The following is a 15,811-nucleotide window of genomic DNA, read 5'->3' as shown; positions in this document are numbered from 1 at the left end:
GAGTAACCATGATGACGACATTGTTAACAACCTCCAGTTGCACTTACTATGATTTATATTTATTTCTCATGTCTCTTACAATAAATTAATATTAACTTTTGTTCTATAAAATTTATTGAAAGCTCTAAAAGAGTTAAATATATTTTTATTCAAATAAACATTTTTATGATGGATAATATAATTTTTAAGTTTTGAGGAAATTTTTATTTTTTTATTTTCTTTTATTTGTACTAAATGTATTATGGTAAACAACAATTTTAATAATTTTGAATGAGAATAAATTATATGTTATAGTAAACCAGAAGTTTACATGTTTTGAATAAAATTGAATAATACGGTGAACCAGAAGTTTACAAGTTTAAATTTTAATTAGTTGTTATGATTGGTTAGATCATCACAATTAATAATGAGGCAAAAAAATTATTGAGATTTATATAAATATTAATTAAAAGAACCTGGAGTTCATGTGTTATTTATTCTCAAAAAGAAATTTAGAACATCACTAGTTAAAGTTGAGACTGAATGTCTTGCATATTTGATTAAAATATGAGCTCATTTATCAACAAAATGAATTTTTTTTGATATGATTTGAGTATATGCATCTACGAGATAAACCACATATATGTTATCAACTCATAACCTATAGTTTTCGAGATTGTTTATTCGACTAAAAAATGATAATTTCATATTATGCAATTAAAATTATTTGTCTTGCTAAACTTAGTGAGTTTATATTTCAGGCTTGTAAATATTATATTATACATCAATTGAAATAACTATCGCGAAGCATATTGTTTATGAACAAATAGTTTAGCAAAATTTTGATTGATCGTCTCCTTTTAATAGCTAAACTATAAGAATAAAATTCTAATATCTATATGGTAATTCACATATAGAAGTTATACCCATCAAGCTGATAAGTAATACCCCTCCTTATGTTTGGCTTATAGTCAGAAGTTATATATTTCCCATTATGAGATTTTTGATTGTGCATTATATGTTTATATTAATCCACCACAAATGCATAAAATTGATATTTTAAGTAGACTGAGAATATATATGTTGAGTATGAGTCTCATTTTATTGAATGTTTTGAGATACAATTATGACATATCATTTTAGTTTGATCATCGTACATGTGACGTGAATAAAAAGTTTATAAGATAATTCATTTCAAGTTAATTGTCAGAAATGTTTATTGACCTAATGAGAGTAATCAAGTCTCATATACCAGTAGAAAATGCTCTAAATTTGAACTAATATCCCATAAGGATAATATATTAGAGCAAATGAATGTAAACTATGCTCGAAACATGATAGCATAATTGGTTCAACGTTTAAAATTCTTGTAAATGAAAAATATTATAGTTGATCATATGACGGAGGTGGGTTCTCTTGAAAAGTCTAAAGACATAACTAATAATACAACTCTAAAAGCGGTTCAAGTACTTGAAAAATTAAAATGAAAATAATGAAGAGATATTGATAAGTTATGTCATAATGGGAAAAAATGGAACCAACATAGAAAAATTATCGACCATGATTTTACAAACAATATTTCTATAAAAGTAAAGAAATTAGATGATCTTGAATTGAAATCTATCCAAGAGTATAGATATGAAAATTGATTGGACAGAATAGAAAGACGTTATTCAAGTGAAGATAAACCAACTTCCAAAATATGGGCAAGTAGTTCAAACACCTAAAGATGTAATACAAGCGAGGTATAAATGAGTAGTCGTAAGATATAAAAAAAACAACTTGAATCATGAAGATTTTTAGTTCGTGGTAGATGCAATTATTTTATTACTCTTACAGTTATGGAGAAACTCTATTATGCATCTAATGCATTATGGATCCCTATATAGTGATATTTGTCCTTGAAGGATTAAAATGCAGAAGCATTTGAAAATTATTTGGAAAATTGTACGAATATATTTGCTTAAATATACATACAAAATGAATTGGTCTACGAGTATATGTATATATGCATCGATAAGAGCCTATTTGCTCACGTGTCTTTATAAGAATATCAAGATCAAATTGTGATAATTATTGTAAACTTTGAATTAAACTCCTGAAAAGCTTTTCCGAAGAGTTTAAAAAGCATCTTGATCCTTTAAAGAAAATTTATGATTTAGCACTTGAATATGAATTTGTCTATGAATATACACATAGTAAAAAATATTAAAAAGATTGAATATGAATAAAACTATTGATCCAATATATTTGAGAAAATATGTGATTTACTTTCACATAATAAGATGTCATCTATCTTGTACAAAGATAATGCATATTGTATAACTCACTAAAAAGAGAATACATCAAAGGAAACATATTTTCCAAAAAATTTCCTTCCTCATGATCTTTAAAAGAAGAGTAATATAAACATCCGAAGAATTTGTTCAAGTGATAATTTAAAAGATCTAATCATTAGATTATCTTTTCCTTAAACATTTGAAGATTGTATTAAATTTTGAATTCTAAAGCTTAAAGATCTTATATGATATGATTATGAGGGAGAGTAAACACATGTTGTACTCTTTTCTCCTTAACCAAAGTTTTATCCCATCAGATTTTCCTTATGATATGATCAAGAGGGAGAATAAACACATGTTGTACCCTTTTCCCCTTAACCAAGGTTATGTCCCATCAGATTTTCTTTATAAGGTTTTAATTGAGGCACATTATCTTCATAGACATTCAAGGGGAAATACTATGACTATTTATTTATTTATGTGGATGCCTATCCTAATTTATAAGATAAGATTTTGATGTGCATTATCATTAGATCTCTAATATCCATTAGTATTAGAGTTGTATATTAAATCTACTACTTACGACTATAAATATAAAGGTTAACTATTGTACTCAACTCAGATTGAGATAATAATATAGTTCTCTCTCCTTATTCTTATAACTCTTCTTGTTCTTCTTTTTGCTTCGTTCATTTTAGTTTCATAACATCTACATCTACATGTAATAAAATATTTTTATGTTTATATAATTTAAATTTGAATCAAATGACTTTAGTAATTAAGAGACTTGCTATTATCCATTAAGATTCTGAGTTCGAGCATAGCATATGTCAGAGATATGAGCGTTCATTGTCAAATGATTGAGAGTCTTTAAAGGGATATTGTCTTACATTAAATCCAAATTAAAAAAAAAACTCGAATCAATTTATTAAATAAAATTCTTTTTAACTTTCTCAATACGATTGACTGTTTTTGAATTTTGACATATTTCGATCATTCTCTCTTAAAAATCAGTTTCAACAATTTTAATCCTACATGGGCCGTTACTATTTTTAATTTTAAAAATAAAAAATTGTCCCCATTTAATGAAACCAAATAAAATAACATGTCATTAAAATAAAATAAGAGTACCATTATAAACAGGTATGCTCGCCAAAACTACACAAAATAAAATATGTACCTCAGAATGAATTCCTAATAAGTAACGAGACCCTGTTCTCATGTGAAAAAGATAGGAGTGAACAATGATCTTTTCCATCAAGAAGATTTAAACGAATGTATAACCCCTTGTAAAAAGATTAAATAGTGAGTAATCAACCAATTAATCTCAGTTGTTAAAGAAATTGTTTTTATCCCTAGAGATTAAAGGTTCGAGCACTAATAGAGTGATTTTATTTTTGGTACACAAAAACTATAGGTAAGGAGTGACTCCCCCAATCTAAAGTCAGGGCATACCTAAGACTAAATTGAGATTTATATAGGACTTTACATATTGTCCACCAAGAGTGAAGTGGTGGGATTCGAAGTTGGCCTTACAAGCTCAAATTCTCAAAACTCACCACTTGTGCCAACACTCATTGGTACACCAACAAACTACATTATAAGTTTATTTAGGTGTTTAAAGATTTTTTCATTAACAATAAGTGCGACGTAACATTTGTTCCATTATACTTTTTGATGCCTACAATAACAACCGTTAAAAAGTTAAATGACACGTGTCAAATTTATAAAATTTTAAGATTTAAAATCCCTAATTTCAATCTTCATTACCCTTGTCGGTCCAGCACTGTTGGCCAGACACCATCGGTCTAAATCTCTTACTTCTTCCCTCTATGTTGTTGAAATCCCTAAATTGTTATACTCAAATTCCTACATCTTAAAACCTTAAATCTCGAATTCTAATTGGGTTAAGAAATATGTTCGTCGATGTTATAGATGGAAGTGGAGGTTCATATATGGGGGTTTGGGTGGCCCCAAGTTGTTGAACGAGGAAGGGGGTTTAGCAGGAATGGGCAGGGGACTTCGGAAAGGGAGGCACGCATAAGGGGAAGGGTTGAGAATTAGGGTTTTTGATTTTTTCTAAAAAATATTTTTTAAAATATAATATTTTTTCAATAATAAAAATTTTAAAAACTATAAGTACAACAAGTGTGACTTAATAATTTTTTTAATAATCGTTGTTGTATAGACACTTAAAAATATAATAAAGAAAATGTTAAGTCCTATTTTTAATAAAAAAGTTATTTAAATACCTAAAATTAATTTAAGATATAATTTAAACAATTTTATATTAAATCTTTATTTATTTATCTATTGTAAGAATCACATTAGCTTGAACTTTTATATATTTCCGTGCTTTTCTCTTAAAAATCAATTTTAAAATTTTTAATCAAACATGTTTCATTCATTAATTTTAGTTTTAAAAAATAAAAATAAAAATAATCCCCACCTACTGAAACCAAATAAAATAACCTTTTTTTCTTACTATTTATCAATAGAATAGAGTGACATTAGGTTGGGATTATCGGGAAATTTAATGGAAAAGTAGCAACAATTGTAATAATATTCCAACTAATTAAATACAATTAGTTAAACCGATAAAACTGAAAGCCTTTTGGTGTTCCCTTTCTTTATTGCGTCGTCGAGTCATCATCCAGTCTGGTCAACCCACACGAGAAGAGATTCAAGATTTGATATCTGAAGTTCCGATTTTGATCTTAATCGAAGCAGGCAGATCCATGAAAACCTCCTCCTATTCCTTGTGTTCAACATAAGTAAGATCTCATCAAGTCTCTTCCTTAATCCATCTTTTTTTGTGGATTTGGAATTGGATGGCTTCTTCCGGGAATCCCAATCTGCAACCCCAAAGCGGCGGCGCAGGTGAAAGCGGCGGCGGCGGAGGGATCGATTTGAATAAACTTTTCAAACCCAGTTCAGGCCCTATGCCGCAGCATCTTCAAAACATGAACGTAGTAGCAACTCCTCCAATTCCCAACACTACCAACCTTACTACATCTCCTTCTTTCCCGGCCCAATCCTCCACGCCGCCTCCGCCGCCTTACTTGATGCCTTCATCCTCTTATCCTCCGCCTACTGGGCCGTACCCTTACCACCACCACTACCTTCCTTATCCTCCTCCTCCTCCCCATCAACACCCCTTGCATCCTAGTCCAAACCCACCACAGCTTCATATTAATGGACCCATTCCTTTTCAACCCCAACCCTCAGCACCCGCCACTTCTACTTCAGGAAGCGACGTTTTTATGGCGTTTATGGGTTCTCGATCCCAGTCACAAGCTCCTGCAACTCCCCCTTCTGCCCCACCTCTTACTTTGAATGTCAACCCATGGCCATCTGTTCCTTCGTCTCCCTCGCCTGCCCGACTGTTGAGTAGCAAGGTCCCCAAGGGAAGGCATCTAAATGGAACCAATCTCGTTTATGATATTAATGTGAGGTTGCCCAGTGAAGTACATCCCCAACTTGAGGTCACTCCCATTACCAAGTATGCTTCTGATCCCGGCCTTGTTCTTGGTCGTCAGATTGCTGTTAATAGGAATTACATTTGCTATGGTCTCAAGCTTGGGAATATCCGTATCCTCAACATCAACACCGCCCTCCGATCCTTGCTTCGTGGCCACACTCAGGTATATCTATTTAATACACGCCTACTTTTCTTCTATCAAGTTTCTATTTTTAACCATCTCATTACCGGCTTAACCTTGTCATTTGATTCGTGTTTACAAATGTAGAGAGTAACTGATATGGCTTTTTTTGCCGAGGATGTCCACCTTTTGGCCAGGTACTCCTTTTTATTCGTTTTTTTTTCTTGGAATAAATTGACTTCATTTGTCTCATAGTGAGCATCTTTCATTTTCTGCAGTGCAAGTGTTGATGGCCGGGTTTTTGTATGGAAGATCCATGAAGGCCCTGATGATGAAGATAAGCCGCAAATTTTTGGCAAGGTTATTATTGCCATTCAAATTGTGGGGCAAGAAGAGTCGAAGCATCCACGAGTCTGTTGGCATCCTCACAAACAAGTAATGAAAAATGGGTTTGTATTTTATGTTATCAAATTGTAACTGTCATGCCTAGTCTTTGTTTTTCTTCTATAGTGTTGCTTTTCCTGTCCATATTTTTTTATTCCTTGTTGTAAATGTTCAACAAATATTATCAAACAGGAGATCTTGATGGTTGCTATTGGAAATCGTATCCTGAAAATTGATACAATGAAAGTTGGAAAACTCGAAAGTTTTTCAGCTGAGGAACCTCTTAATTGCTCTGTTGATAAGCTTATTGATGGAGTTCAGTTTGTTGGTAAACATGATGGTGAGATTACGGAGTTGTCAATGTGCCAATGGTTGACCACCCGTTTAGCTTCAGCTTCTGTAGATGGCACGGTTTGTACCCTAATATTTTCCTCATTCTGCTTTCATGGTCTCTATTTTAGTTCAGCTTTTTTTTTGGGGGGGGGGGGTGTGTGCAAGTGAAAATGAAGATTGAATAATGCATCGAATACCTGATTGCCATATCTTGAAGCAGAAAACCTCTTTGAAGTTCAAAGGTTTTCCTATTACTGCGTAACCTGAAATGTTTTATTTCCGTCTAACATGATGCCTGATGCATGATGAGCCATTTTAGTGCATGTAAAAGATCTTTTGTAGTCCAAAGTGAGAATACTGGGAATCAAGTACCTGAAAGCCGTTGACCTTTTAATGCCCGTAAAACTAAAGATTTTGGTTTGGCTTGTGTTAGTTGTTCCATTAGGCTTGAATGCTTGGGTAGTTGGGTTCAGAATACACTGTTTTTATTCATTCTTCAATCAGGTATTAATCTTTGTGGAAACTGTTAATTTCTGTGACAGGTGAAAATTTGGGATGACCGTAAGCCCTTACCACTTGCAGTGTTGAGACCACATGATGGACTTCCTGTTAGCTCAGCAACATTCTTGACTGCTCCACACCGCCCTGATCATATTGTTCTTATCACAGGAGTAAGCTTCCGTTTCTTTTCATTTTTATAGATCAGTTCTATGACCATGTTAAGCTTATGTGATTTTGACAGAAAATCACTTCTTTTGTGCTACTAATGTGGCATAAATTCACTTTTCATTATGTTAAATGTCTAATTTGCTACTTTCCTTTTACTCACAGGGCCCATGTTAAGCTTATGTGATCTTGACTGAAAATCACTTCTTTTGTGTTACTAATGTGGAATAAATTCACTGTTCATTATGTTTAATGTCTAATTTGCTACTTTCCTTTTACTTATAGGGCCCACTAAACCGTGAAGTGAAAATGTGGTCCTCTTCAAGTGAAGAAGGCTGGTTGTTGCCCAATGATGATGAATCATGGCAGTGTACCCAGACACTGGAATTGAGGTGTTCTGCTGAGTCTGAGGTTGACAATGCATTCTTTAACCAAGTTGTGGCACTGCCCCGTGCAGGCCTACTTCTGCTTGCAAATGCGAAGAAGAATGCTATATATGCCGTACACATAGACTATGGGCCTTATCCAGCAGCTACCCGCATGGATTACATAGCTGAATTCACTGTCACGATGCCTATATTGAGTCTCACTGTAACAAGTGATAATTTGCCAGGTGGAGAATCTGTCCAAGTCTACTGCGTTCAAACACAGGCTATTCAGCAATATGCTTTGGAATTGTCTCAATGCCTGCCTCCACACCTGGAAAAGACAGACATGGATAAAACAGATTCCAATACTTCTCGCAGTTTTGATGGCATGAACTCTGATGGTTCTGCTTCTCTGGAATTAGCTAATGGATATAAACCAACTGACGTGACTCTAAATTCCTCAGTTCCGTCGTCATCTATAAAATCAGGTAGCCCTGAAGGTGCTGCCATGCCGAGCAGTTCACAAATATCAGCTTCTGCAGAGGCGACTTCCATTTTCGAGAGTGATGTGTTTGGAATGGAAAGTAAGCCAAGTGCTTTGCCGACTGGTAGTAGTGCTGAAAATTTGCACACTGCATCACCTCCACTTCCGTTAACAACAAGGTTATCACAAGAGTCTTCTGGTTTTAGAAGTCCATCGAGTGCTGGTCATGTTGACCGTCCTGCACATGATCATTCTGTTGACCACAAAGTGGATATGGTCAAAGAGAATAAGATTGAAAGCCCCTACTCAGATGATCACATGCAGAAAGGTGAAGATATTGCTCAAAACGACATTTCAACTGTTCCTGATCCTCATACGGTGTTCAAACATCCAACCCATCTGGTTACACCTTCGGAGATATTGTCTATTGTGTCTTCATCAGCAGAGAATGCACAGAATAGTCAGGTTACTAATGGGGATGAGACAACAGTTGAAGATGTGGTCAAGAATGATGCTGAAAGGATAGAGGTAGATGATGAAGTTCATGATGAGAGAAGACTTGGTCAAAGTAATGAAACAAAATGTCCACAGGGCTCTCATACTACTTTTGCAGATAACAAAGAAAAGGCATTCCACTCTCAGGCATCAGATCTTGGCATTCAGATGGCCAGAGATTTTTGTTCAGAAAGTTATGATGTTGAGGGAGATCAACAAGCTAAACGCATGGGTGTTTCAGTTCAAGCAGATAGACTTACTAATGGTGGTGATGGGGGTGACCAAAATGTAAATGAAGATGCCCCTTCAAAGGTTGGTGAAACAGACACCGCTGTGACTGTTTCCCCATCTCCTGCTTCTGCTAAAGGGAAAAAGCAGAAGAAGAAAACTTCTCAAGTATCTATCCTCTCTTCCCCTTCAGTGAACCCTTATAATTCCACAGATTCATCTAATGAACCTGGGTGCAATTCCGGGGCTCCGTCAGCTAATGCTATTTCCACTCAGTTGCTGGCCATGCAGGATATGCTTGAACAGGTAGTTTTTTTCTTAAAAAAAACACTATAAACAGATTTTTGAAAAAAAGTATTATTTCCTTTAGAAAGAATATTAAAGTATCTCCTGTCTATATACTCGTGTTTGTGTGTTAACATTTGTGATACAATGTTAGTATAATTATTTTGTTGCACCAAGCAGTCCCTTAGTATGCAGAAGGAAATACAGAAGCAGATGAATGCAATTGTTTCTGCTCCAGTTAACAAAGAAGGGAAAAGACTGGAAGCATCCCTGGGCAGGAGCATTGAGAAAGCTGTAAAGGAAAATACAGATGCCTTATGGGCTTGTTTCCAAGATGAAAATGCAAGACTAGAGAAGTTAGAAAGAGACCACATGCAGCAGATAACAAATTTGATCTCCAACTGTGTTAATAAGGACTTGCCAGCCGTGTTCGAGAAATCCTTAAAGAAGGAAATAACTGCAGTTGGTTCTGTTCTGGCTCGGGCTATTAGTCCCACGTTGGAGAAAAGTATATCTTCTGCCATTACAGAGTCATTCCAGGTAATCAAGAATGGTCAAATTGTGGTGACGTATCAGAGTGTTTGGTGTCCTATATGACTGTTCATTTATTTGGACAGATGAACCAGTATAGCATTAAAAGTTGCGTCTTGGCACGGGTCAATATGTGATATTCATAGGAAGAATTTTGTATTTAATGTATTGTGTTCTCTTGAATTTGATGAAACTGGTGAATTAAAAAAAACCCTAAACACTAAATAGTTCTTTTTGTAATTGCAAATGCTAATAGTAATTTGACGTCTTAACCAGTCCTGATCTTATTATTGAAAATATTCTGTAAAGATTCCTTCTATGTTCTTTTACTTTGTTTCTGGGTAAAATTTGGTGATGCCTCAAACGTTTTTTCACTATTTGTTGCTGTGGTAGCTTTCATTCTTCAAGCAGCTTCATTATATTCTAGTGAATTTTCTCCTCTTAATGTAGTAACTAAAACTATGGTAATTATATTATTGGGTTTTTAATTGGGTATTTTACAGAAAGGAGTTGGAGAGAAGGCAGTGAATCATTTGGAGAAGTCAGTCAGTTCAAAACTTGAAGTGACATTGGCCAGGCAAATCCAAGCACAATTTCAAACTTCTGGAAAGCAAGCTCTTCAGGTAATTTCTTGTTCATGTATACTCTTTTTATGCGTTATTCAGCTGTTTTTTTCTCTTCTGTATTCATTTGAACCCTCCTGTGCATTTCTCTTTCACAATTTGGAGCTTGATAAGGAAAGATAATTTATTTCTAGGTGATTAAGGTTCATTTAGAAGAATTTAGATCGGTGAATGTATTCTTCTTTAACAAATAAGCATTCAAATGTTTCATGGGCATTTCTGAATGAAATTCTACCACCTTTCACAGGGCTTTCTACCTTCATTGTAAAATGCAATTACATGTATTGTCCAATATCACCAAATTCAATAGATAAGTTGTACCCTACTAAATGTGGAAGCTTTCTTTATGGATTGGTAGCAACTCTAAATGGCAGTTCTAAAAGAAATTCACACCTTTCATAGTGCTTTCTACCTTTATTGTAAAGCGCTATTGCATTACTGTCCAATATCACCAAATTTACTAGATAAGTTGTATCCTACCAAAATCATAAGCTTCCTTTATGGGTTGGTAGCAATTCGAATTTCTGGTCTGCATGAACTTCTTGTACCTATTTTTCTGTCTAGTTTATGTGGATACTCTATACAGTTGGTTGATCTTACACGGGTAAGCTGCTCTGAATTCAAAGTTGATTTTTTTTTTTGGATTGGGGTGTGTGTGTGTGGATAACTTTTTGGCTTTAAAACCCATCAGATGAATGTCCAAAAACAGTGTCGAGTTCTCTAGGTTTTTTTTAATATACGTCCCTGAATTCAATCTTTTTTAGTTATCCCCTCCTATTGGTCATCCTCCCTGTTGACGTTTTGCTGACCTTTTTCTTTTTGGTTGGAGTAAAAGTCCATATATCTTCCAACATGAATCCAGATAATATTCTCTCTACATTCTGCAGGATGCACTAAGGTCTAGCGTGGAAACTTATGTTATTCCAGCATTTGAGATGTCATGCAAATCCATGTTTGAGCAAATTGATGTAACATTTAAGAAAGGGCTAAGAGAACACACAGCTACTGCTCATCAGCAATTTGAAAAATCACATTCGTCCGTTGCTGCTACTCTACAGGTATGGTAGATTAGTGAAAATTTCGTGATTTCTTAGATTATGGCTTGTTTCCTACTTTAATCTGTTAAAAATGTCAAAGTTGAGGTTTCTTGGTAGAATAACTATTAGCAAATTTGATTTAATATGTTTTCTAGGATAAGTTGCAGGAGAGTATTTTTGCCATTTTCTGATAGCTGTAGATTGACTGAGGTAGCAAAATGAGTTTTATACGGTGATAGAGGTGGCTTTAACCGAACATTTTTCTTGCAAAATCTGGTTGCCTGATTATTCTTGTAAATTAGCAAGATAAGTTCTGAAGGTAGATATTTATGACCAATATTAGGATTTGTGCTTGAATGGGAGACTTCTAAGAATATAGTATCATAGCCTGGTGCTTTTACACTGACATGCACAGAATTGAACTGAAGAAGGATGGCCTTTAATATTAGGTGAAAGATTATGTTTTAGGGTACTATTCTATGTTCTCAAGAAGTTCACTAGTGGATGATTATACGGCTGTCAGCAACCCATTTTAATGATGTCCAATATGATGAAATTTAAGAAGGCAGTTTTTTACATTTAAGTCTTTTAAGATGGCCTGCTGCTTTATATTTGCAGGATGCTATTAATTCTGCAGCTTCAATCACTCGAACTTTAAGTGGAGAATTGGCAGATGGGCAACGAAAACTTCTAGCTATGGCAGCTGCAGGTGCCAACTCTAATGCAGGAAATCCCTTGCTGTCACAATCAAGTAATGGACCGTTGGCTCATCTGCATGAGATGGTATGCTCCCTCCCTCCCTCCCTCCCTCCCTCTGTTTCTCTCCTCAGAACTCTCAGGAAACAGAAAGGAAGAAGCAAATCTGACACGAGGACTAACGTATTCGTTTACATATAATTATAACCATTCATGTTTATCTGCCTCACACCAAACTGTTATACGTGTGTGCAGCAGCCAGAGGCAAATACGGATCCAGTGAAAGAGTTGGGAAGAATGATAGCTGAGAAGAAATACAATGAAGCATTCACCGCAGCGCTGCATAGAAGTGATGTGTCCATAGTTTCGTGGTTGTGTTCTCAGGTAAGTTAACAAAGGATGTATTAAACTTAGACATGTATCCGGTGTTTGAGAGCTGAAAGTGGTTGGTGTGAATTGAATTAACCAGGTTGATCTGCAAGGGATACTGTCGATGAAACCATGCCCACTGAGCCAAGGAGTATTGCTAGCACTGTTCCAGCAACTGGCTTGTGATATAAATACAGAAACAAGTAGAAAGCTGGGATGGATGACTGATGTAGGAGTGGCCATAATCCCATCAGATCCAACAATAGCCATGCATATGGTGCCCATCTTTAGTCAGGTGTCCCAGATTGTGGATCATCTTCAAACCACGTCTTCTTCTACATCTGCATCTGAATCCGCCACCATCCGCCTCCTTAAGTTTGTCATCAACAGTGTGTTGAGCTGTAAATGATTGATTGTGTTCACTTTTCAACAATATTACTCCTTTGCATTTATATATAGGAACAATGCACTGAGAAGACGTGTGGGCATTTTTAATGAATTCAGTTGGTTATTTCAATTTGTGTGAAATGGTGTAATTTATTTATTTTTGCTTATTAAACCAAAGATCTATCGTGGCTGAAATAGAGAGACAGCAAGGATTTATGGCGGAAATATTCAAGCCCCAATGATATTAGTATAATTTTAAAAAAAATATTTTATCGATAACAAATAAAATAGAAAATTTGGAATTATTATTAAAAACATAATAAATAATATAATATAAAACTTTTATACTTTCGAAAATATTAAAGATGTGACAAATTTTAATATTATGTATATTTCAATTCGTATAAATATTATATGATTTTGTAATATTTATATTTTAGCATGCATGTAAAGAAATAGTTTTTGATTAAAAAATAAAAAACATTATATAAATTTCGTGAAAATTATTATTTATAATTTGATTTTATTATATTTTAATAATATGTATAATATTAAAATGAACTAATACAAAATCAAAGATATATGATGAAACTTCAATCTAGTTCTAACGTAAACTAAATTAAATTTTAACCATAAATTTGACTCAAATTATATGAGTTAATATATTTAGTTTATCTTTTTCCTTTTATCAAAATATTGATTACTTGTCACTGGACAGTATCCAATGAAATACGAAACAGGAATATATAAAATAGCATGTTATTTAAAGATTAAGAATTTATACCAACGATGTCAGCTCAAGTGGTAAGCTCTAAATAGTTTGATATCGTTTAAGCATGCCTCGAGTTTGAGTCTTTGTGTATGCAAAAAATTTTCGTTAGGAGACTCACCCATCAAAGTCAGGTTTGCAACGCGGGTAGGTTCGGATTAATCAAAGCAAAGCTTTGAAAACGGGAGAGCAACCAAAAAAATATTAAGAATTTATAATTTATAAACATTAAAAATTTATAATTAATATTATAAGCATAAGAACAAATTATAACATAACAATATTATAAATAAAAAATATAGATTTGATTATGATATAGATATAAATTTTGGGTCCTTATTTTTAAAGGAATATTAATTATAAATTTATTATTATAGTTCAATTTTAAAGAAAGTCGAAAGATTATATGCTACATGCGTTGAGTTTGAGCACTTTCCCAGGAAACATACACTAGATTCACGTTCAAGAGGCAAAAAGTGAGTGAACTAGAATTTTTATGGTCCAATTGTTATCGTTAATGATGGTTGTCAATGGCTGACAACTACAATGGTGAGTAGCAACCAACATCACTAATTTTATTTAAATTTAAGGGTTAAATTAAAATTTTATTTAAAATCCAGGGTTCAAATAATATTTTATTTAAAGTTTAAGGGTAAAATTAAAATTATTCATTTTTACTGACAGATCAGGTCATCAAACCAACCAAATTAACGCCCTAGTAACTAGAATATAACAATAAAAATGTAAGTGACTAAAATCGATAATATAAATGATTTAAACATAATTTTATAAAAATCAATGATAAAAATAATTAACTCTTAAGAAAAATATCCAGCTTTCAACTTTATTTGTCGACTGCTAATAAATTATACTCACCTCAAAACACCAACTTTAGAGCCAATATCTATAGAGTGGCTGAAGATGAAATACTTACAATTCCTTTGTCAAGCAGCAAGCATGAGCCTTGTGAGGCTTCAGTAAAGCCCTACACTGTTGATAAACTGAAGTAGGTATCGGGGGATTAGGGTTTGAGAGGCAATTTTTTTTTTAATTTTAGGGTTTAAAAATGGGAGATTTTAGATTCGATTAAAAAACTCATTTTATTTGAAAATTTTAGGTGGAATATGTGTTTGGAGGATGAAGAATCAGTGAAGAGAAAAAAACAGAAAGGAGAAAAAGAAATCTCTTGATGAGGAGGAAAAAACATGATTATTTTATTAGTTTGAAGTGATTAAAAAGATCGTAACGCTTTAAAAAGAAATAACCAATTCTCATTAAACTCCCCCTCTTAATTCAGACGAATCAAGACTCGTCCGAAACAATAGAAGAATAAAAGAGTACTCGATGGATATTATTCAACCACATCCCAAGCGAAAAAACCAACAAAAAATGAGGTGTAGCAGCCATTAGAGCACACTACCCATCTTAATTTATCAGCTTCAATGGAGTGGTTAGGTGTTATTCTTCATTTAATCACTGAGATCACTTGATAAATTATTTTGAACAAAGAATTAATGTATAAAATATATACATTTTAAAGATTAAAAATATTATTATATCATATTATGTTATAATCTTGATTAAAAATAAAATATAATATTGAGTACAATTTTATTAAAAATAATATTATATAAAAACAAAACACAAAGATAAACAAAGTATACCCTTAATTTTTTTAACGATTAACTAAATTTGAGAATATCGTGTATAATTCGTTATCAGTCTACCAACTTATACCTTATTTATGTGTTGAACATTAGTCTAGTTTGTATCCATGCAGTGTGATTATTAGTGATCAATGGAGTTTTATTCTCTCTTGATAATTTAGATTCAAACAACATAATTTACACGTGTATAAGCTTAGATCTAAATCTTTTAAAAATACATTAATCTAATTTATTAACAAATAACATCACATAACTTGTTTATCTATATATATTAATACTACTATTGAAAAAAATATTAATACTAACATATAAATACTAAATTAAGTAAAAAAAATGACAAGATGAGGCCAAAATGAAGCTTCTAGTTGGTGGTTGAATGGCTATGGCACAGCTAGGCGTGCTTAGTTGAGTAGCTCGTGAGCAACTTGACTCAACAAGTTGACTAGACTCGGGTTGATTCGACTCAAACTCGAGCTCAACTCGAGATCTTAACGAGTTGAGTTGAATAAACTTGACTCAACAACTTCGTGAGCAACTTGTTAAATTTTTTATATAATTTTAGTAGTTATCTTATTATTTCATACACTTAAAAATCGAACCTATTTATTATTTTAATGTATATGTGGATT

At 33.3% G+C, this 15,811-nt stretch overlaps 1 protein-coding gene across 2 annotated transcripts; it reads left to right on the top strand.

The window, feature by feature from the left end:
• Window positions 1-4,876: 4,876 nt before the first annotated feature.
• Window positions 4,877-12,882, top strand: LOC120126154 (enhancer of mRNA-decapping protein 4-like). 2 transcript variants are annotated; one of them, XM_039144427.1, is made up of 12 exons: window positions 4,877-5,902; window positions 6,008-6,057; window positions 6,139-6,295; window positions 6,437-6,655; window positions 7,120-7,248; window positions 7,529-9,124; window positions 9,284-9,643; window positions 10,138-10,257; window positions 11,145-11,315; window positions 11,913-12,077; window positions 12,249-12,374; window positions 12,460-12,882. In XM_039144427.1, exons 1-12 carry the CDS (start codon window positions 5,090-5,092, stop codon window positions 12,766-12,768), a joined length of 4,215 nt encoding a protein of 1,404 aa, XP_039000358.1. In that variant the 5' UTR covers window positions 4,877-5,089; the 3' UTR covers window positions 12,769-12,882. The 2 variants fall into 2 exon arrangements, with proteins under 2 accessions (XP_039000358.1, XP_039000357.1); XM_039144426.1 differs by having other exon boundaries at window positions 12,246-12,374.
• Window positions 12,883-15,811: the final 2,929 nt, after the last annotated feature.

Source organism: Hibiscus syriacus, unplaced genomic scaffold, assembly GCF_006381635.1.
Source record: "Hibiscus syriacus cultivar Baekdansim isolate YM2019G1 unplaced genomic scaffold, ASM638163v2 tig00110450_pilon, whole genome shotgun sequence".
Lineage (NCBI taxonomy): Eukaryota > Viridiplantae > Streptophyta > Magnoliopsida > Malvales > Malvaceae > Hibiscus > Hibiscus syriacus.
Note: the sequence above shows the minus strand (reverse complement) of the source record. Positions and strands in the feature narration are given on the sequence as shown.